General features: G+C 41.0%; 1 protein-coding gene across 7 annotated transcripts in view; it reads left to right on the forward strand.

The window, feature by feature from the left end:
• rapgef6 (Rap guanine nucleotide exchange factor (GEF) 6) overlaps nucleotides 1-23,617 on the forward strand; it is a 158,611-nt gene that overhangs the window by 130,836 nt on the left and 4,158 nt on the right. For 4 of the 7 annotated variants that reach the window (XM_067608570.1, XM_067608571.1, XM_067608565.1 and 1 more), the window contains 13 exons: nucleotides 3,926-4,166; nucleotides 7,762-7,929; nucleotides 8,205-8,420; nucleotides 10,683-10,894; nucleotides 11,450-11,573; nucleotides 12,880-12,903; nucleotides 14,556-14,776; nucleotides 15,816-15,989; nucleotides 16,552-16,698; nucleotides 17,066-17,185; nucleotides 19,285-19,549; nucleotides 21,103-21,647; nucleotides 22,710-23,066. In XM_067608570.1, the coding sequence (XP_067464671.1) occupies nucleotides 3,926-4,166; nucleotides 7,762-7,929; nucleotides 8,205-8,420; nucleotides 10,683-10,894; nucleotides 11,450-11,573; nucleotides 12,880-12,903; nucleotides 14,556-14,776; nucleotides 15,816-15,989; nucleotides 16,552-16,698; nucleotides 17,066-17,185; nucleotides 19,285-19,549; nucleotides 21,103-21,647; nucleotides 22,710-23,066 (2,814 nt within the window). Of the gene's footprint in view, nucleotides 1-3,925; nucleotides 4,167-7,761; nucleotides 7,930-8,204; nucleotides 8,421-10,682; nucleotides 10,895-11,449; nucleotides 11,574-12,879; nucleotides 12,904-14,555; nucleotides 14,777-15,815; nucleotides 15,990-16,551; nucleotides 16,699-17,065; nucleotides 18,814-19,284; nucleotides 19,550-21,102; nucleotides 21,648-22,709; nucleotides 23,111-23,617 lie in introns of those variants that run through there. The other 3 variants (XM_067608566.1, XM_067608568.1, XM_067608572.1) reach the window with 3 other exon arrangements.

Here is a 23,617-nt window from a genome sequence, read left to right on the forward strand (position 1 = left end):
CTCCTGAGGCTGAACTGCACCCTTCAGGCTCTGGGTTTAGACCTTGTGGCTGTGTTCATGCTTCTCCCACTTGTATATCTGTCCTTGTGAGAGCGTATGAGTATCACTGTGAGGACATTTTGTTTGGTTAGCTTAAGGTTGAAGTAATCATGTTTGGCATTTTCACTAAAATAAACGTCTGTTGTGCTTTTCTAAAGAAAACAGTGGTGATTCAATCTGCACCCAGTTCATAAAAATCTCATATTTCATACATCTATCAGCAGTGAAATTGGTTTATTAGAAATAGATAGATGCAAGACAGGGACCAAGAGACCATAACGCACCATCATTGTTTTAAATAAAAAACTTTTAGATCGGCTACACAGACATTTGCTAGCAAATTCATGGTTGAAAAACAAGATATCACCGCTAGCCTTATCCTTTAAGGGTTACACTTAGATGGGTGTTGAGCAATGAAATGTCCTCACAAGCACATTAAGAGATTCTTTTGTGTGCGTTAGTCTTGGGTTTCTTTTTTTTGTGTGTGTGTGTTTATTTATTAGAGCCTTGGTGTTTAACCCCAGCTACTCCACTTCACTCAGCACCTCAAACCATCAGGCCCTGCCCTCCTCTGCTCTGGATGCTTTAACATGTGATTTATGCCTTCTGACTGTATGATGGAGTGACTGGGAAAAGCTTTGGCAAACAGAGAAGTAGAAAGCAGTGCAAGGAGGAGGAGGAGGAGGACACTGAGACTTATGTGAAGAGTATAGTCTGTCTAAGGTTGTGTTTGCAAAAACCCCAAGATTTTTTTTTTTGTGTACAAATCCTCTTCAGTCTCAGTCCATAAATGAATTCTCAGGTGTTGATGGAAATGAATGGTACCTTATTAAAGATGATAATTGATTGGATGTTTTGCTGGATGGGTAGCGATCGTCCTCCTGTGTGCAGGTCGGGTCGCAGCTCGTCCAGAGGATTTAATATGATTAGGCCCCCACGGATATGATAGCCGGCTATTTAGCAGCAAGCTTCCCACACTCTAATCACAAATCACAGCTAATGAGACACAAAGCGTTTAGCTTCCACTCAACCCACCCTCACCTCACCACCCTGCTGCACACAAACAGAGAGGAGCTCTGCTACTGTAGCAACACAGAAAACAAGGAGGGAAAGACACACTTATAAATTCTGATGCAGTGTTTGCATTTTTGGTGCTAAGAATTCGTTTTTTCTGCACATATCATTTTCTTCAGAATGAAATCCAATAATCATTTGACCGGCATATAAAGTGTATATTTCATGTGATGTGATTCAAATCAATAGCCTCACAGTACAGTCCATAGAGAGGTCATTAATAGCCAAGAAGGGCCCTCAACATCAAAACATCTGCAAGTCCACATTCTGGGAATCAGCAAAAATAGAAGACGGAGTAAACATCTGAATGTTTGCATTCATATCAAGCAATAAGTTGGTGAAAGACTATAAATATGAATGCAAGGTACTGATATATTAAAGATCAAGTGAAGTTATAGAAAACATGATTAACATGACTCATAAAATAACATTAACAGAATAACACAGCATATGTAGAGTGCAAGTAGGAAAAAGGTTGTTCTTGTTTTTGTTTTGTTTTTTTGAGACATTCCTGTCAGAACACCAGACAAAAAGAAACAGAAAGCAACAGAAAATGTTTACACTCAGTCACATCCAAACTGATGCAACTTCCCGCAAAGAAATCCTCACTTCTGTTTTATTTATACAGTTAAGGCTGCAACCAGCGATTACTTTCATTTTCCATTAATCGATCGATTATTATCTCGATTAAATGATTATTTGTTTGGTCTATAACATTTCAGAAAATGGTGAAAAATGTTGATTACCGTTTCCCAAAGCCCAAGATACAACCTAAAATGTCTTGTTTTTGTCCAAAGCAGTCCATTACCCAAATATATTCACTTTATTATCATAGAGGACTAAAGAAACTAGAAAAATTTCACATTTAAGATGCTGGAACAAGAAAATTTGAGCATTTCTTCAATTATCAAAAAAGTCGGCGATTAATTTTCTGTCGACTAATTTTTGCAGCTACTGAAAAAAAACATATAGGCCCTCTGTGTTTGTACACACACACTGACACACACATCCACAGATGCAGCTCTCTAAACAAGCAGAGGTGATTGATTATCAGCATTCACTCTAACATTATTGTTATTGGCTTTGCCGTCAGCGATTTGTTTCTACTTACTTTGCTGCTGCTGCTGATGCTGCTGTAATGATTGTAATAAAGGAGTCCCAGCTATTGTCATATAAACAGACACACACCACTCACTCACCTAAAGACCCACACAGTCACAGATCAGAGATCCGCGTTAATAAGGGTGAAGGTAATGACTTTGTGTCTGATCATGATTAACCTTCCTTTGCTTGGTAAACATAAGAAAAGGATGTGTGTGTATTTGCATAAACATGCAATTGAACAAACTCATCAGTCAAACACACCTATTATTTTTCTCTTCACGCATTCTTCTCTTTGTGATCTCCCTCCGTTTTAAGCATGCAAACACACACACACATTGAAGCTGTATGACAGCTTCATTTAGACTGTCGGACTCGCTCTCCACTTGTCACTGTGCAGCGTTCATGCCTCATTGTTTTAAAGCTCTTTGGCTGCCTGTGGCTAATGGGCCGTACCCTCTTCCTTACTCAAACACAGGGATCTTTAATGCAGCATTTCACTCATGGGGAACATTTCCATTATTTAACACACATCGCACCATGTGAGTCACATGCAGCTTCTCCAGCATCAGCTGCCCCGGGAATCTATGGTCACCACTAACTTATAAGCTTCTATTTTGGCATCTTGGTATTGATTTAGTCATTTAAACAATAATACAGTATATCCCATTATCTCATTATAAGAGATGATGTAGTTCAGTTGGTTTTCATTTATTATTCTCTTTTGCATTCAGAGCTTTTAAATGATATATTACATAATATAGATAAGTAAGTGATTTAGGTCAGGCTTCAAGTTTTTTGCTTGTGGCCAAACCACCAGTGGTTTGGACCAATCATTGTCCTAGAATTACTGGCAGCTACGGGCGTGGTTTATGTGTGACGATAGCGAGAAGCGATAGCCCGTGATAGACGGTGATGGACAGATGGTTCATCCAATATCCTGCCAAGTATTTTTTTGGAAGTGCCTGTCCTTTTCAAAACAGTTTCTAAGGACGACTTCTCAGATGGTTCTATGTAACAAACCATCTGTCGCGTCAGGTTACATAACTGCCACTAACATAAAAAGAGCAAATAATGTCATTTAACTAAAGGTAGTCCTGTAGAAAATTCGCAGTTGGATGAAAAATATCCTTTCAGCCACGTGCGGCATCATCATGCAGGTCCATTAGAAAACTGGCTTTACATAAAGACTGACGGGATATATTTAACAGAAAGGCTGGAAAATAGATGAAACAGATTGTTTGGATTTGAATGAACTGTAGGATAATTCAGAAATGTTGGATGTAGGCAACTGAAAAACAGGAAACCATTCTATCTTTGACCCTTTGCCCATTTGGTTTTACACCAAAGTAGTAAAGCAGAATAGTCAGCTCAGCAAATCTGAACACAGTAGAGGTAATAAGTCTTGTCACTGGACACCTTTCAATAATGTAATGGAAATAAAATATGAAATTAGTACCTTATAGCATTCCTGCCATTACTGCTACAGCTCACACTTTATAATGATCACTTCATGGTGCAGTATTCAGAGAAAGACAAATGCCCAAAATTACAAAACTGCTTTTAGATGACTGTTTTACTATGTCATAGACTTCATTACATTTAATTTTATGGCATTATTGGCATTTGCTACGTTATTGGCCACCTCGTACTGTAACTATCATCTCATCCAACCTCATTCTCTCCTCTTTCCTTTTTCCTCCACTCTCAGACATCCCAGACCAGGTGATTCGGGTGTTCAAAGCCGATCAGCAGAGCTGCTACATCATCATCAGTAAGGATACAACTGCCAAGGATGTGGTCGCTCACACTGTCAATGAGTTCGGCCTCCTTGCAGCACCCGAAACTTACTCTCTCTGCGAGGTATCAGTCAGCCCAGAGGGAGTCATAAAACAGCGCCGCCTGCCCGACCAGCTCTCCAAACTGGCTGATCGGATTCAGCTTAACGGCAGGTAAGAGACCCACTGGTGTCAATTATCGAACTTTGGAAAATTATATACATGTATTTCGCCTTAGATCGTAGTTGTCAGCTGCTTTTACTCTACAATGAGCCCAAATGTAGAGGACATGAGAGCGTTTCTGTCTTTGCAGCATATGTAGAGTACAACAAACAGTACCAAAATGAACCAGGAAGCAACAATATTTCTCGATCAGGGAAGCACATTAGTCATGGAAATATGTATGGATATGTATTTACTTCAGATCCACAGTGGGAATCTTGGACAGAAAGCAACTGGAAGTGGAACAGAGAATTTGAGAATTTATGTCGACCTATGTCGTGTTGAAGGTTTGAATGACTAAACCAAAGCCACGAGCCACAGTGCCTGGACTCAAAGACCAGAATTATAAAAACTGGGCATGTCTTCTTACTTTGTTTTTCAGAATATTTATGGGTTAGTGAAATTTTTTAAATTACAACAAGGCCACAATGCTCTCTTTTTTGTAAAGCTACAGTGAGCTTTATTTTATGGGTAGATTTCTAGCCCTGTACTGTATGATAATCACATCCGATACTATGTCTTTCCCAAATCACTACTAACTTTGCAGCTCCAGTTCATGCCATAACAATTCGAGTCTTTGCTCTGTGCTTTTTAGCTTTAGTAGAAAGTCAATCATGTACAGTACAAATACACAATTAATTAGTGTGTATGTATATATATATATATACACACACACTAATTAAGTTCTCCTAGAGCAGTGGTTCTCTTCTGGGAATACAAGGTACTAGTTTGTGATGTTGTTCCTTCACTTACATTTCCAAGTTATGAATCAGTTCTTGAGTAAATGGTTTGAATGAAAACTAGCAGGGATCCAGGTCTTGAGGAACAGGACTCAGAACTACTGCCCTACTTAAGAAGAATGATAAATCAAGTGGTGTTACCCCTTAGAAGTACTGGGAAAATTTTAGTTGCTACTATGAGCAGAACACAAACTGCAGTTTGTCCCATTTAAAAACAAAATAAAATTACAGTTCACAGCATGTGTTCAGTACAGTTTCTTTTCCATTTCAACTTGAAAATCTTCACTCTGTATGCTTAACACGCTGAACTAAAAAGGCGAACATGGTAAACATTATACCTGCTAAACATCTGCATGTTAGCATGCTGATGTTAGCATTTAGCTCTGGGCATTGCTTTGATCGCTCTGCAGCCGTAGAGTCTGCATTAAAAGGACTTCTCCCTTAGTTTTTCACACTTTTCTCCCTCTCTCCTCATCTCCTGTGGACCCTCATCAGTCCCCACCCAACTAGGTTAGCATGAATATTTCATCCTCTGTCAGGGGCGGAGGCCTCAGCAGACAGCATGGCATGTCTGGAATTATTCATACACACACAGGCATATACAAAGATATAGACACAGGCACTCACCTTCTTATATATACGCTCACGTGTCTATACACATCCATATAGACATGCATATACTGTATATATGCAACCGTACATATTCAATACCCGACACAAATAGTCACACAAATTCTTACTATGAAAGTCTCAAGCATGTATGGATACGCATTTAGAAACACACTTGCTCACTTACAAGACACTCATGGAAACACCCTCCCTGTATTTTTTTTGATGGATGGCTGAGCTACAGGGAAATTAATAGTCATACTGTCAGATATTGGTTAGAAAAAGGTTGGTTTTACTGTAGAGGTGTGAGAAAGCACCAGCTATAAATATCTCCTCTTTCTTTATACATATCCTACGTTAGTTATTATTTATGTCAAAGTAAAACATTCACCTCTGCAGAATCTTTATCTTGGTGCCATTACTGACATGCTGACAGTCCACTGTCATGTTTGGCAGTATTTTTAAATATATACATATACATGGTGCAGTGTCAGCAGGATGTACATGTAGAGTTTATTCGGCACAGGTTGCTGTAGTTGTATTTATCCGGAGCAGAAGGAAAATATATCTCTGTCTCTTCTTCTCTCCATCTATCTCGCCTTCCCTCGCCTCCCTCCCCTCTCTCTCTGCAGCTGATGATTGACAGAGGGTCTAACAGGGGACAGGCCAAGCCAATAGCATGACTTGTACACACTGCCAATATACATATAGAGGAAGCAAGGAAATCCTGAGCTCAGCACACACACACACACAGATACAAACACCCATAAACCACCAACGGCCATTTACAATGGCTGGGTTCCAGTGACTTCGCCTCCACAATTCTGTTATCACCACCACTGTCCATCATTAATTTAATCTCCTCTCCTCTTAACACATGCTAATTTAGGGCATCTACAGGTCCTTAGAAAGTACTAAAAATGTCTTAAAGCTGTGAAAACAGCCCTTTAAGCCGTCAGAAATGTTCCAACTCGTGTCTGAGTATGAAATATGTCTTGTATTTTATACTAAATGTAGATTCAGCTTGATGCAGCTTGCAGATACACCATGATCTTCTCACCTCACTTGCTCTTGTATCGTCTTGTCAGTTGCTCTTTTCTCCAGGTCTTCTGGCAGAGTAACTGAGGGTAATTTAGAGTTACATCCATGCCAGCACTTTGCCCCTGAGGGTTGCTCGCTGTAGGTCTATGGGGCGCTGAGGTGCTGCATTCGTAGATGACCACATTACAGCTCCATTAGAGTGGCAGCGGAGGGTGGTGGTGGGGGGGGGGGGGGGTTAGATTTATAAACATAGAAGCACATAACGAGGTAAGAGAGATGGTCTGCTGCTGGAAGCTCTCCCACAAAACTGCTTGAGATCAGGATTAAAGAGAAATAGCTTTTTTTTCCCCTCTCAGGCACCTGTCAACTTTCTAACCTGTCTGCTGCTTAGAGCGTCTCTCTCACTCTGTCTCTCTCCTTCTTTACTCCAAGGGAAAGGATGGCCCTAATCTATCAATACCACCAGTGCCTTTCCCTTTCCTCAAACTAATCTCAAGACGGAGACAGGGAATGTGCCCGTTTAAGATGAAATGTGAATGACAGGAACATTCAAGAGATTTATCTAGATTTATTTGGATGTGCACAAAGTTACAGCTAGCTGAAAAAGTAGGTCCTGTCCACCCACTTGTCTGCCTCTGCAGACTATATTAAAACATTTAAGGATACTGCAGATCTTGTACCTACCATAGTTTTTCAGCTCTAAAAATATACAGAGGTGATATCACTCCTAAAGTATTTTACATCTTGCATATTGTGCACTCTTTGCAATTATTGTTAGTTAATCCTCCCTTCCAGTCTTTAGATTCAGAGGATTAGATATATTAATTATTCTTTTAATTGTGTTGTTTTGTATTCTGCATGCTTTATGTTGGCATGAGGTTTTATAAATATCATACACTTGTGAGATGTAATAAATTGGCAGAAGAAGTCCGAGAATTTTACAAATTCATCACTTTACACTTTTATTGCGTTAGATGGTTATATGTTTGTGTGATTGTCTCCACAGCAGGACCAACTATAGTAGAAGCTAAACTATTTTCCTCTGTGGATCTTTTCTGAGCTTGATACCAAAAAAAAAAAAAGCATTAACAAATATTTTTACTTAATACAAATGCTCAAACTTTCACATCTTACCCTCTCCCTCTCCTGTCCTGTAGGTACTACCTGAAGAACAACATGGAGACGGAGACGTTGTGTTCAGACGACGATGCCCAGGACCTCCTCAGAGAGAGTCAGATCTCGCTGCTGCAGCTCAGCACCATGGAAGTCGCTGCCCAGCTCTCCATGAGAGACTTTGAGCTCTTCAGGAACATCGAGTCCACAGAGTATGAAGCTGTTTGGCAGTTTAATCTTAATTACATTTTAAAGTTCATAACAGTCAAGACAAATGACAAAGAAACAAGCCGAGGGGAGGAAATAAGAGGAAATAAAACTACAGCTGCTATATTGAGCATCACAGGATATTTGAATTGCTCTGATAGTATACTAATATATTATCTGTGTGGTTCAAAAATGATTATTTCCTTGGAGTCTTATTTTCCCCTGAACTGTAAGCTATTTTAAAAAAAGATTATTTGAACTTCTTTGTCTCGGTTCTCAGGTACGTGGACGACTTGTTTAAACTAGACTCCTCGGTAGGAAGTGGCAATCTGAAACAGTTTGAAGAGGTGATCAACCAGGAGACCTTCTGGGTCGCCACAGAGATTCTGAAGGAGCCCAATGCCCTGAAGAGGATGAAGACCATCAAACACTTCATTAAGATCGCCCTGCACTGCCGAGAGTGCAAGAACTTCAATTCCATGTTCGCTATCATCAGGTGGGCTCAGCGTAGAAACTTACAAAAAGGGAGCGTGCGTGTATTGTCTTCCGAAAGCGTGGTAACACAATTATTCAGAATTTTCCTTATTTTCTCCTCAAATTACGTATAGTAGTGTCAAAGACAGCTAGTTTGCACATCCCTGTGCATTTACGTCATCTCCCTTGACAGCCTTTGTGCTAAATGAGCCTTAGCCACTGGTCTCCATCGCTACATCCACAGGAGAACCAGCCTCACCTCCTCCCCTTCCCCTCTTGTCAGCTCACTGAATCAGCCCCAGACCACACAGACTCTGCAACCTCACTGCATTTAAAACAAGAGTCCCATAGCAACGGTTACATGCATTGTTTGTGGCTATTGTTAATTCCCTCTGCACTCTGTGGTTTGGCTCTAGACGGCTGTTGGACTGAGCCGAGGATGTATGTAACTGTGGCTCTCTTGTAAGGGTCAAAAACCACACAAGGAGTTAATGCTGGTTGTGTGTTTTGGGAATGAACACTGAAATATGATTGTGTTTGAACCCATCATACTTGTGTGTCCTTGTGTGTGTGTGTGTCCACACATATTTACAAAGCACCTTTCAATACAAAGTTACATTGTGCAAACAAAAAAATAATTAAATACAACGCAATAAAAAGAGATTATACTAAATAAACAGATAAGAAAATATTAGAACTGGAGCAAGAAAAAGTACAGGTAACATCACTAAGATGCTTTTTTGATATATTGAGATGATTTTAAAGATGAATATGGACATCCTGCAGAGCCACTGGATGAGAGCAGAGACATGATTAAGCTAAACTAATCGTTTTTAACATCTGTTAACATCATTGTTTCACTGCCAGACTGTGTCAGTGAAACCTGATGATGATGATGATGCCACTCAACAACTCTTATGTCTTACTCCATGTTTGCTCATTTTACTGTTGCAACAGCATCCCGCTCTCAAGAATAATTATTCAAAAGACATGCTCTCTCTGATGTCTCTCATGTCGTGCTCTCTCTTTAGCCTTAACCTGGTTACTTTGTTTTTTACACACATTAGTGTTTCGTGTTGCTGTGTGCTCTTTTCAGTCTTCTGTATAAATTATCCAAGAAAATATTGTCTACAGAAGTAAATGTAATATATTGTGATTATGGTTTTGGTTATTCTGGTTTACAGAAAACAACCTTATCTTGACTTTTTCTAAATATACCATGGGTACATGTTTGAGTCTCACTGATATTCGCCGTCCTCTTGTTACTTTGGATCATGTGGGACAGAGCCTGCTTCCACTCTAGATCTTGACTCACAGTTTAAGGAGCTCAGCAGTATGTTGATCCTCTGTTCACTGCTGTAAAAGGCACTTCAGAGCAGAAGAGTCTGACCTCTACGTCTCTTTACACTCCTCCGCACAGTATGATGTCTGCGCACATATGGCTCTCTGATGCATAACCTACCAGGGGCATCTCTGATGTGTGTGTGCGCGTGTGTGTGTGTTTAGGAAAGATAACATGCAGGGTTTCCCAAAGCATTTTATAGTGGAGGACTTCCACCCCGGCCTGTTTGAAATAAAAAGCCCCTCCTTAACATGCTTTTATGTGGGAGAAAACTGATGATTTGTTCATTTATGGGGTGAAGTGTTTAAAAATAGGAGAAAAAGAGAAAGTGGTAGAAATGATGAGTTGGGAAATAAAGAGTTAGTTAGTTAGTTAAGGTTTATTTATTCAGGAAATCTCATTGATATCAAGATCTCTTTTGCAAAAGAGAAACAGAAGAGAGAGCCAGGGGTAAGGAGGGTAATATAAAAAGAGAGGGTAACTCTTTACTTTAATCCAACCATATTTAACATTTATAGGCAGTATTTAAACATGTAGTAAATGGTTTTTAACACACTTCATCTAGTGTGATTATCCAAATGTTATAGTACTCTTTTTTTATCCTTTGTGACAAACCGCACCTATCGTATGTATACTGCAAGCTGAAAGCAACATCAACATTTTTTTTAATGCTAAAATAAAAGATCACCAGTATATAGACAAACATATGTGAGTGTGCTCAGTGTTGACATTGCTTCAAGGGGTCTTCTGCTCTGGAAAATAGGTCCCTTGCTTACTTAAGTAAAGTAGTAATTGTGCAAATGTCAGTATAGGGTTTCCTTTCTTCTTTCTCCTCTATCTTCCTCTGCTTCCTCATATCTACCTCTATCCTTCCCCTCCCTTCTTCCCACCATAACCCATTTATCTCTGCCCTCTCGCTCCCCCACACCCTCCCTCACACAGCGGTCTAAACTTGGCACCGGTGGCTCGGCTTCGGAGCTCGTGGGAGAAATTGCCCAGCAAGTACGAGAAGCTGTTCGGGGACCTGCAGGACGTCTTCGACCCGTCCAGGAACATGGCCAAGTACCGCAACGTCCTGAGCAGCCAGAGCATGCAGCCACCCATCATCCCACTGTTCCCAGTGGTCAAGAAGGACCTCACCTTCTTACATGAAGGTAGATGGCATAATTCCTTTTTTTTTTAAGCATATTCACATGTAGCTTCAGTTTCTTTACATGTGTTAAAAAGCTGAGTTCATTTCTCAGGGTTGACATTCTGTTGGGTTAACTTCCTCTTTGTGGTGCGGAAGGTCAATTTCAGGCTCACTCGGGAGGTTAACATCTGCTTAATGCTTCCCCATCTTGCCTTTGTAAGGTATCACACTTAGTCAGGTCAAAGATACTCAAGCTGACTTCTCCTTAAAGGTTTTGTCTCACAAATGTCTATTACTGGACATGTTAGGAATTGCTCAAGCTGAAAAAAAATCTCTAATGGCTCAGCATGATTCACTATGAAAGAAAGTCAACACTTTGATCTCCGAGAGGAATGAAGGAGACAAGAACAAGGGGATTTTTACTTTGAAGATTCATCTTAGAAATATTGTTGCAAATTGCATCTTGGAAATGTCCCAGAATATCATTTCATATCATTTATCTCCATTACAATGTTGGCAGCTGACATCACACTTACTGTTTGTGCATGTATCTGTGTGTGTCTGTTTGTCCTCCCAGGCAATGACTCCAACGTAGACGGTCTTGTGAACTTTGAGAAGCTGAGGATGATTGCCAAGGAGATCAGACATGTGGTGCGGATGACCTCGGCCAACATGGACCCCGCCCTCATGTTCAGACAGAGGTTGGTTGTTCTGATACCTTTTCTTGTCAAGACTGACCATTTTTGCTTTTACTTGATGCTATTGGAGCCAGTTTCACAGATAAGGGTCACTTAAAGCTGTTTGAAATCACCAGTGATGAAGTTAAAGGCCCCTAATTTTAGAATTTTTATGTGGTGATATCATTCAAATTATTTTAGTGGCTTGTTCTTTGTAGCGAAATGAGACAATCCCAGTAAAAAAATAAGTTAATTCTCAGTGTTCCCCTATACAAAGGAGCTTTAATTAGCTGAACCCGAGAAGTGTCACAACCAAAAATTACCCCTAAGAAGGGAAAACTGCAAACATCAGTCTGATATCATGAAAATGTACATTTTGGCATTTTTTTTCAAAGTCAATGGAAATTTATGGCTCAGAAATCATAACACAATGAATGTTAAATTGTGTAGTGTGACAGTTTCCAATTGATTTACTGTAACAAATAAGTGAAATTGTAGCGGTTTATTGTGGTTAAATTTTCCCAGAAGTGACACCAAATCCGCAACTTCCTTCAATATGTGTATCTTTGAAACTGGCTCTTCCTGTTTCCCATCAGTTAGACTGTAGTAAAACTTGACACTTCTCAGAAAGAGGCTTGAGTTCAGAAAATCCAGAATAGGAATGTAGATTCCAGGCTTACTGCAGAAGACTACAAATGTGGGCAAAAAGGGGAACCACTGCACCATGCCTCCACCCACCAACCAACCAACCTGGATCCTTCACCAACAGGATCAGGCACACACTCAAGGTCTGGTTTGATCAATTCCCATTCACTTCCTGTCCAGTTCATGGCTTGCTGTGTTTCGATTGCATTTCTTCTGCTGGAATGTAACGACACAAGGGCGCAGGGCATGGATCGACAGGAACTGGAGGTAGAATTGATGCCAACTGCAGTGTGTATTTTGTATCACTAAGTTTGTGTGTGTTTATCACAGTCTGTCACTGCTGCAGTGCATGACTGCCCCCTGCAGACACTCCCTTAATACTACAAGCTTAAGACATCAGAGTAGAATCACAAGAAGACTTTTTATTTTATATCACATATGATAAAACAAAAGTTTTTCAAAAAGGTGATTCAAGGACCTTTTTTCTTGATGCACAAGGCCATAAATCACACTCTTCAGGTTGATATGGGGAGATGTCCTATGTCTGGTGTCCTCCCATCTCCAATCATTTTCTGTTTTGTTTGTGGTGGCATGACCTCTACATAGTCTTGTCTCCGCCTCCTCCCCCCTGACCCCTGAACTTGTCTTTAAGTCACGCTTCAATCTTCACGCCTCTTGCTTGCAGGAAGAAGAGGTGGAAAAGTTTAGGGTAAGTTTGTCCTGGTGCCGGTTTTTTCCCGTTTCGGTCTGGACCAGCAGAAATTCAATCCACCTTGCATCCCTACTTTGTTGCCCACCACCATAAACTGCATGTCCCCCCTTTACTTTATCTCAGTGTACACTTATGTGTCTGCCTGTGCTTGTGTGTGTGATTAACCCTTCCATTTGCAGTGCCCATTCACCTGAACCATACTCAAGTCCATCATTGACCCATTAATTGTTTGCCCTGTCCATACAATGCTATGGTTGAGTCACATAGTAGCTTGAAATAATACTTAGTGTTTGTTTTTACCTCATTATACCCTCTTAATAGATAGGAAATTCTAAACAGGGATGCACCAATCCAACTTTTTCTCTCCTGATACATCTTCCCAGACGTAAAGTTAGGATAACTGCCAATAGCTAGTGCCAATTTGATACTAAGGCTCTGTTTTTGCCAAATTTGGATCTCTCAAACACAATCCTACTGTGTGGAAGTCATTGAAGTCAATGTAAGGTAATAAAAGGCTGTAACTTCATATATCTTTTTAAAGGAATAGTTTGATATTTTGGATTTTCGCTTTCTTTCCTCTAGAGTTTGATAAGAAGATCAATACCACTCTCATATCAGTTGACATTCAGCTTAGAGCATAAGGGGTTTAACACATCGGGCCAAAACTCAGTCCTGTTTAGTAAGATCAGTATCAGGGATCGGTGCATCCCAACTTATAAACACATTCATATGAAAGTTAGTGATTTTAGTTAATGTCATTCATCCATATATACAAGTACACAGTCAAACAAATGTTGTGAAAAGAGAACTTGGACAAAAATGCAATACAGACCAAGAAATCAACAAATTCTTAAGTCCCAGCAAGGACACTGTTTAAGTACAAATGTGACTGCTCATAACATGCTGAAAATTACATATTAAAATTCAAATAAACACAGTAAAACAGCTAAAAAGCCTGTTTAGTAAACTCCAATTTAAAACAAACGATTAGAAGTATTTACAGATACTATTTGACTCAGGTTTGGTGTTTGTTCATATCTGCATCCTGGCATAATATTACCCATATCGAATCTTGTGCATCTTTTGTTTCCTAACCCTTTTTGCCTCCATCTGACAGAATGTTCTGCTGTTCTGTACTGTGATAGCATGGCACACCAGCGAGAGCTACTTCCCTCCCAGTTGCATGGTCCTGTTTTAAAATGCTATGCCCCAACACAAAGACAGATGTACAGATTCTATGGTAGAAGAGGTATTTGGTAAGAATGTAGTTGTGCCTATTTTGTTGGTGATTGAACTGATTGTTGTGTACCATTCTTTTCTTCCCTCTCTCAATCTGTCTTTTTGTTTTCTGTCTTTGGACTTTCATGTGCATTTCTCCTGTTTCTGTATTATCTTTTTCATTTATTTCCCTCTAATCGTCTGCCGTTTCATCTTTATCAATCTGTCATCTTCTGTTCATCCATCAACACCTCACCCATTCCTTTCGCTTCTCTAAATTCCTCCCACATGTCATTATATTTCTTTACTCTGTTTACTTTATCCCACTTCTTCCTTCTGCTTCTTCATTTTTTATTTCTTGTCTCCTCTTCTTCTTTCCTCGCTATCCTCCTACCTGTCCTTTCTTTCCTCCTCCTCCTTCCTCTTATCAGGTCTCTGAGTCAGGGCAGCACCAACTCCAACATGCTAGACGTGCAGGGCGGCGCCCATAAGAAGCGAGTACGTCGCAGCTCGCTTCTCAATGCCAAGAAGCTGTATGAAGACGCTCAGATGGCCAGAAAGGTGAAGCAGTACCTGTCGAACCTGATGGTGGAGACAGACGAGGAGAAACACCAGATCATGTCCCTGCAGTGTGAGCCGGCCTACAGCACCTGTGAGTCATACAGTCCCAGCAGAGACTGATCGAACCAAATTTTCAACAGTTCCTCAGCAATTGTAGATGACCCAGAAATATAATTTACTATGGTTGTATAATGCCTTTGTACTGCACGACATGCACATGAGCCTGTTTGTATGATTTGGAATCGAAAAAAAGGTACAAATACATACTGAATAGATTTTAACATGTCCACAAAACCGTTTTTATTTATATGTATGTACTTTTTTATATTTTGGTACTGCTCAAAATATGTTTTTGGTTTAACACAAGGAAATTTAATGCTGGAAAAAATGGAGGTCAAGTTCATTTAAGTGTACACAGGTTACATTTGTACTACTGGCTTGCAGTGCCATCTAGTGTTTTTGCAAATGTCCTGCAGAAAATAACGAGGAAATTGATCGATCGAGTGAAAGATACCGCAGTATCATCCAAACTCTCTGCAGAACAAAGAATGTACACAATACTATAAGATTTTACTTTTAAGTTTTGCATAACCTGAATGCAAAAATTCTCCCTTTTTTTTGTTTGTCTGAATTGTATCAGTGCATTATTGGTTCATCATAACAGCTGTGAGAGGACAGTATTTGCCCATAATATTAATCAAATCCTACCTAATATTATAACTATGACAGTGCCCAGAAAAATCAGTATGCTAAAGTGATATCTTTATCGGTTTAGAGTATGATCATCTTGCCTTAGGTCACTTCAAGATAGAGCATGTAGGTAATGTAAGTCTTAAAAGGTTTATAGATCAAAAAAAGAGCCAGCATGAAAAAGTGTGTGAAATTATTGTTTATCAGTTCTGGTATACATTTAAGGCATCTGATGTTGATGTTAACTGAACTGTTCTTTGATATATTATAGTATTGTTTGTTAGTAAACAAATCTGTATTATATTATCCACTTCAGGGAGGTATATTGCCTAGTTAACTTGGCATTTTTTCCCCACAAGTAACATATCTCACACTGAATAGTTGAACTGCACAAGAAGAGTACCGTTAAAGTAACATTTTTCATCTTCTTGTGGTTGCAGTGTCAAAGAACTTGAGTGAGAGACGTTCCACCAAGTCGGACATGTCTCCGGTGTCTCTGCGGTCGGCTCTGCCCTCGGGGAAAACCCAGAACAGGGTGTCACAAGTCCTTCAGGTCCAGGTCCCGCTGAACCCTCTACGAAAGAAGAGCACTGCCAAGGACATAGGCACACCGAGTGAGTACACCGTTACTATACTTCACATCATCATTATACTCATTTATGTAGACGTGTTATCTTGTATTTACAATTTCAGTTCCCATCTTCTGTATACTTCCACCTGTACAGTACATTTTCATTGATTAAGGGTTAAGAAACAACTAATTGGTGATTAACTAATCGTCTACATTGGTTTCTAATGGTCAATTCTATGTTTTGATACATCGACAGTATATTGACATGTTGAGAAATTCTTAGGTTTTTTAATATTTTTCTCATCCAGGCCAATTCCCTGTCAAAACGTCCATATTAAAAAGTTACTTGGAAAAATATAATTGATCATTGTATGTTTCCACACAAAGTTGTAATTGACTTTAAGTGCATGTTTGATTGAACGCAACTTAAATTTCCTAACAAACCTACATTTCTAAAGCTGCAGTATAATTATAATTATGTTGTGCACACTGGTAAAACCTAAATGGAAGAACACATACATTTCCCAGTTCTGTATAATTACAGGTGTTTTACAGACTCCCAGCTTAATTTACTTTCCTGCAACCTTTTTTTTTCCTCTCTGCAGACTCAAATTCTCCCCAGGTGGTGAAGAAACCTCCGGTTAGCTCGGCAGACGAGTGGAACACAAAGAGACCATCTGATGACACCGTTTCCACCATCTCCTCCCTTCACTCCAGCCCTACGGTGTCACCGCAGGGCTCTCCGCGCAAAGGTCTGCAACAGAAACTTTGCTTTTCACCCTGTATGGTTTATTATCCCTGGGGGAAGATCTGGCCCAGAGTAGATTTAATGAAACAGGCACCTGCAGGCAGAGTTCTACAATACTAATGATAATCTTACTGAGTTGAGGCAGACCATGTGTGGGGGGAATATTCACACATTTAAAGTCTAGAAGTTGTTGAACTTTTAAGCAATGCAGAAAAAATATCTTCAGTGTGTTTTACATATTTTAATGTATGTTGTTGCAATAGTAATTGATGGCACTTCGTCCTGGGGGTCCTGTATGCACCCTGTGACTCACATCTTCAACCATCCTCTTGGTTCAAGCTGATTAAAATGCCCTTCTTTCCCCCTTTCAGTGGGAGGTGTGGCCAAGTCCCAGAACTCCAGCCAGATGAACTTGTCGGGATCTTCATCGTCACTGACCAGCGACGCCAGCACAAAGGCCGGCACCGCCAGCCTGCGCAGCTACGGCATAGGTGGGGCTCTCCTCCACAAGAGGATCCTACTGATGACCAGGCAGAACAGCCGAGAGAGTAGCAGGGAGAGAGAGAATCTGAGAGAGGAGGAAGAAAGAAGTGAAGTAGAAGAAGAGAAGGAGGAGACAGAGGCAGTTCAGAGAGGTTTTCATCCTCCAGAGCAAAGGAGGGGAAGATCCAGGCAGCCAAACAAGCAGGGTTCACAGACAGATGCAGGGCTAAATCTATTAAGGGTAAGAGCAGGAAGCCCTACGCAGATATGGTCAGGGGTGAATCCTGAGGTCCGCACCAGCTCTCCTCCCAGTCTGCCAGGGTTAGGACCCTTGGCTCTGTCACCTCTCTCCCAGCCACAGTTTAGAAGACTCCCAGAGTCCCCCATCAGGATAAGGTTGATGTCACCATTCAGGATACTGAGGGAAAGGAGTCAGTCCAGGGAGAGACTAGTGGTAGCCAAAGAGGAAAAGGGAGGAGTCGTACCCTCCTCACCTCAGGATGAGACACAAGAACAGGCAGAGCAGAGAGCCAGGAGGTCAGTCAGCCCCAACCCCTTCCTTTGGCTCTGCAGGGACAGACGCACCAGGAGAAAGACTGTCTGACAGAGATAACTGATTGAACCAGTTGTTCAGTAAAACCAGTGAACTGAAGGAAGCTAGCGTTATTTCAGATGTGTTCTTGCATGTTGTTGATTATCGATTACGTTCATTGAGAATCCATCACAAGAGACACTGCAGCTTGTTAAAGTGATGTCACCACATTTCATTTTGGAAGCACAAGAGCGAGTGTTTCTTGAGAGACGAGAGCCTCAGATCTACCGATGAGTCATAGAAAAAGTGACATGAGGAAAGCAGCATAAAAGAGTTTTCACAGCAAACATCGAGAGCACATGATGTGATACTGATGAGAAAAAGTAGATCTTGTCTGAGGCAGTGACAACAAATGGGAAGATATTTCACTTTGTTCTAGTTCTCCCAACATTTCTTTGTTTGTGGGGAAAAATGTATTGAATTTTTTGCAAGTGTCGCTGTGTCAATGAACTGCCAAATACTGCAAAACAAGTCACTGTGAAAGCAGAGAGCATATTCACCTTAACTTTTCAAAATGAAGGATGTTTTATCACTTGGACACACTTTTACATTTGTCTGCATTTTCTCTGCAGATGAATTTATTATTTTTACTTGATTGTGTAGGTTTTGGTATGTGACTTTCTTTTGTGGCATGTAGTACTTTATTATCAAGTTCATTCCCTCAGTCAGTTCATTTGGTTCAGCAGATTTTTGTAATATTAAGTTTAAACTGTGTCCCCAACAGTGTCCTTGACAGTCAATTAATAACCATTTCTGAACTATTCAGTCTATTCAGTCTCTGTGCATGTTTAGCTCCACATTTTAGAGCGATTATAATTTCTTGCCTGTGCTCGTAACGATTAATGAAGAAATTTGAATCTCCTGAACTGCAGTTAATAACCGAACTGTGTACGAGTTCTCACAGGATACAGAATATACAGAATGTAGCCTCACAGTTTCTGAAATCACCTGCTGTTGATGGAAAAAGTGGATGACATAGAAGCAGTGATGAACTGGAATAACAGTGTTAAGTGTTTGTTATTAAAAAAGGGCGCAGAAACTTCAGATCGCTCCATGTCGTCTTCTGGCTGCAGGGTAGCTCAGACAGTTCAGATCCGTTCTCAATTAATGTATTGATCTGATCTAAAGAGATGCGGTAACACAATAAGCGATAGAAATGTTGAGTGAGAGTTACACACCAACACTGACAGGGTTTGGTTATGATAATCATCATGGCCATCTACAGTAGAGTCAAACAATTTACATTCATGCTACAGGAAGTTAGTTTAGGTAAAAATATCCACCACACAGTGTACAATATGTTACATTTTTGACAAAGTTTTGCTTTCGGAAGCTGTTTTTTTTAACTAGCATTCAACCTCCTCCTACAGTTTGTGCTTTCAATACTCTTTCTTTTCTTCTACTTTATCTTTTTAACTTGTATTGCTGTCTTAACCTCTTTTTTCATGAAAATTATTTTACTTCACTTTCAAATCCAAATGTCTTCAATTTTCCTCTTCCATCTCCTCTGTGCAGGTTACGCTCTCCTACCAGCCGGTAAAGCGGACAACCTGTCGGACTCGAGTCACAGCGAGATCTCCTCCCGCTCCAGTATCTGCTCAGTTGACTCCGTGCCTGCCCCCGGCCCTGACGACCGGTGTATTAGCAGCAACAGGACGTGTACTACTACTGCCACTGTTACTTCTACTACTACTGCGACTACAGCAGCTGTGCCAGTTGTTGAGAGCACAGCAGCGATGCACGCACACTTGAATGCTGATTATAACCAGCCCAGCACAAGGTAATTCACTTCAGCTCAGTGCAGTTCACCTAATCTGTCTGGTTAAGTAGATTCCTTGTATGTTCCTTGGCTAAAAATTTAGAGTGAGATTTTTCTCCCAGGCAGGTCACAAACCTCGGATCACAAGGACACACACACAAACACACACACATAATTGCCTAAAGCCCTCCCCAATGGAACCACACTTATCTTAAGTCGCTCTTACATTTCTTCTCCCAGCTGGATTCCAATTATGTCCTTTTCCCCATTAAAACTCGGAGGACAGGAAGTCATAAACACGCCAGGTTTTTATTAGCGTCCCACATTTACTGCCCTCCTCTCTCTCCTTCTTTTCTCCGTTAAAAGCGTATCGGTTTTCACGCAGGCAGCTTTTTAATCTGGCCGAATAAACAACACGCCTCTTTTATTGTCTGCTGTTTGTTTATTGTTCCTCCATGATCAGGACATTCTGTCTCATAAAGAGGAGACTATAAAATATCGTCAGACGGAATAATCTGTCTGTTTTTCTGATATTATATTAGCTCGGCAGCCTCGCCGTATAACACCAGCCTGTTTTATGAAATATGGCGCGGTTTCATTGAGTGGCTTGTTTGTCCAGTAAAACTGCGTCAGTGAATCAAACTGCTGGTTTATGAAAAACTTTTTAAAAAGTTGTTTGCTTGTCTTTTTAAACAGCAGACATAGTGATGTATCATGCAGAAAGTACTTAAAAAAATGTCGTTTTGTAGTTTTTAGGAAGAGAAGGTAGCAAACTTTAATGGCTTGAACGTTCACTGTAACTGAATTTTACAGGTGAAATGACAAAAAAACGTTTGGAAAATCCACACAATAACTCATCTGTACAAGAGCAAGAACTCATTTTGGTCGGAAGTTGTGGATTTATAGAGACAACACGGCTCATCCGTGTAACATTGAACTTCATCCTGTTTTCATTTATCTTCTTTTGTCTGTGTTTTGTTAGTGCGTGACTCTCTGACCCGCGTGTCCTCCAGCCAACAGCTTTTCATAGTTATTGAAGACACTTCTTTGCTCTCTTCTCCCTCCCTCTCTTTTCTCTCTTCATTGTCAGTGTATGACTTACCACCTTCGGCGCCACTCGACAGTTTGCTATGTTCCATTTCACACTTGTGACTTTTCCTCCCTCTGTTTCTTTTTTTAATGCTTTTTGGCTCGATACATGTACAGCACCTCAACTTCTCAACAAGTCTTTACTCACACTAATCTTACTATTATTGAGTAAATTTATAAAGTCTACTATTCTGGTTTTAAGTCTTATCATGATGTTGATTATTTTCAGGATTTGGAATGATGAGAAACCTGGTTAATGAAGTTTTGTCTTTGACTCTTCCACATCCAGCCACTTTCCATCCTTTTAGTACTGACTGAGTTACCTCATCAGTTGAGGATGATTAGTTTATGGTTGTCTGGCTTCTTCATCTGATCACCTGTAAAGGGAAGATGATAGTGTGAATGAAGTATCAAAATAAATGTGCTGTGGTTGGCCAGTATCCACCTGGAACTGATCTCACTCTATCTCTTTTTATCTGCGACAGTTCTTCGTCATTGGCTCGAGGCTACGTGACCCGAGCCTCCACCTTCACCTCCTCCATCTCTACAGAGGAGCTGACCCCAGACCACACCTCTCTGGACTCGGTGGCCGACAGCGGCCGCGGCAGCTGGACGTCCTGCTCCTCCAACTCCCACGACTCCTTCCAGAGCCTCCCTACTTCCTCCTGCCGGCCCTGGGACCACGGCATCCACGGGCACCCGCTTTCTCTCCCGCACACTCACCTGGGCGTATTCAAGCACACACAGCTGGCCGGGCCGATAGCGGAGGTGGAGGCCGCCGGTCACGCGTGGGCGAACGAGGACCATGCCAAGAAACACTCCAGAGACTCCAGCTCAGATCTGTCCAATCAGTCGCGGCAGAGCTGGGCGTCGTCCAGCTCGCTGTCGGACACCTATGAGGGGAATTACGGCACGATAAAGCGGCGAAACACCTCGGAGCACCCCTCCTCGCCAAACAACGAGGAAGGAGGGCAAAGCACAGACCCTGCCTACAAAACGGTGACGTCAAGCACAGAGAAGGGCCTGATAGGTGAGGGGTCTGGTTGCGAGTTTGATTCCCTGTAAACACATTTTGACAGGTCAACTCTGTCGCTACGTGTGTGAACGTCAGTGGCGCTTATCTAGAATAATTACAGTAGAAAACATTCTTCCCCATTTAAGGCTTTTTTGTAAAGTTATACAGGAGTTTCACAAGTCATGCAGTCAGACAGATTCTGAATATCAAGACAGCTGTCCATATTTTATATCAGACTCACTAGTAGTAAATTAAGTTAAGTTGAATAACTGCAGCGCTCTGTTGCTCTAGTGAACAGCTGGCAATTGCTGTGCTTCCGCATTTCTTAAAGCCGAGATCACAGGTCTCGTTTCTGTCGCTGTTTGCTTTCCATCTGACAGGAGTTATGCAGCATCTTCATCAGCCAAAGTGTAAATTTGTCTTTTGGATTTCCTGCTCTAGTTTCATGATTATGCAGTTTGCTAGTTGCTAGCTTCTGTCTCGTGCCAGAACAATCAGTCAGTTAATCTATTAGAGGATCAACAGACAATTAACTGACAACAATTTTGATAAATCGATCAATCGTTTAAGTCAAATATTCTCTACCTCTAGATTCTCAATTGTGAGAATTTGCTGCTTTTCTCTGTTTTACTTCAGTGTAAATTCGACATCTTTAAGATTTGGACGTCACTTTGGACTCTGGGAAATTACCATGGGAATTTTTCACTTTTTTTTTTACACTTAAAAAACAAACGATTAATCGATTAATCCAGAAACAAACTGATAGATTATTCGATAATGAAAATAATCATTAGTTGCAGCTCTAGTTCTGTGTGTATCTGTGGCAGCCATCCATCTCATTGCTTGTATTTTTTGTTTTGGTTCATATTTTTGGTGCATGTATAGTTTTGTATCGTGTTAGTGAAACATCACATTGATTTAATTTTTCCATCATTTTCTTTTGTTTCTCCCCTCCTCACACAACTCCCCGCACACCTCCGTTTCTTGCACCTTCTTCACTCCCACCTTTTCTCACCCCTCACTCCCCTCCTCCTTCGCTCCATCCCTCCTTTCTTTTTGATCCACACCTCCATCCAGTGTACTGTGTCACCTCCCCCGCCAAGGATGAGCGTTACCGAGCTCCCCCTCCCACCCCTCCAGGCTACCACGGTCTGGCTCTGGGGGATCTCACAGACGGAGTAGTAGGTGGGCCAGGAGGTCACATCCCCAGGCCTCCCCACCTCCGACCTCCAGACTACAGTGTGGCCCTGCAGAGGAGCAAACTCCTGCAAAGCCCCGGAGCAGCCGGAGGTCTGGCTGAGGCTCGGAGGCTCACTGGAAACCATCACCTCCACCACCAAGAGGCCCGGACAGCCGGGTCCATGCAGGGCCAGGGCCACTCCAGACCGCCCAGCATCTGCCTCCCACCACAGGAGCTGGCTGACAGTGAGGATGGTACGTGGCCATAAGGATGCTGAAATGATAAAGCACCGTTCTGAGTATGACTCTTTTAAATGAAAACTATTGGTTCTCTTGCTTTAACAATGCTAATCTTAATTTACATCTCTTAATTCATAGTTCATTTACATAACAAGGTGGAGTACCTCCTGTTAACAGATTGGTTTCATGGAAGGTCAAATTACAGCATCTTGATGATAGGATCATCATATAATAGTGTTTAGGAAACCACAAGCTTACAAAAACAGAAAATACTAGTCTTTTAGTCTTTTCAGTATAGATTATTCATGGATTATGGATGGACACATTCATATGTTTTTGATTTGCATTGGCAAGTTCGTGTCTACACTCTTAAATAGCGGCAAATTATTTTCTGAGGAAGAAAAAAAAAGAGAGAAAGATGTCCCTCAAGAAAATATGTAAATCTGAATTTAATCATCATCAATCAGTGTCCGCTCTCCGGTAACTTTTGTTTTGGTTTTTTGGACATTTTTAAAGGGAGTCTGGTACATAAGCATTTATAAGCAGCTCACTTGTGTTTTCTACTC

Source organism: Thunnus thynnus, chromosome 13 (assembly GCF_963924715.1).
Source record: "Thunnus thynnus chromosome 13, fThuThy2.1, whole genome shotgun sequence".
NCBI classification, from domain to species: Eukaryota; Metazoa; Chordata; class Actinopteri; order Scombriformes; family Scombridae; genus Thunnus; species Thunnus thynnus.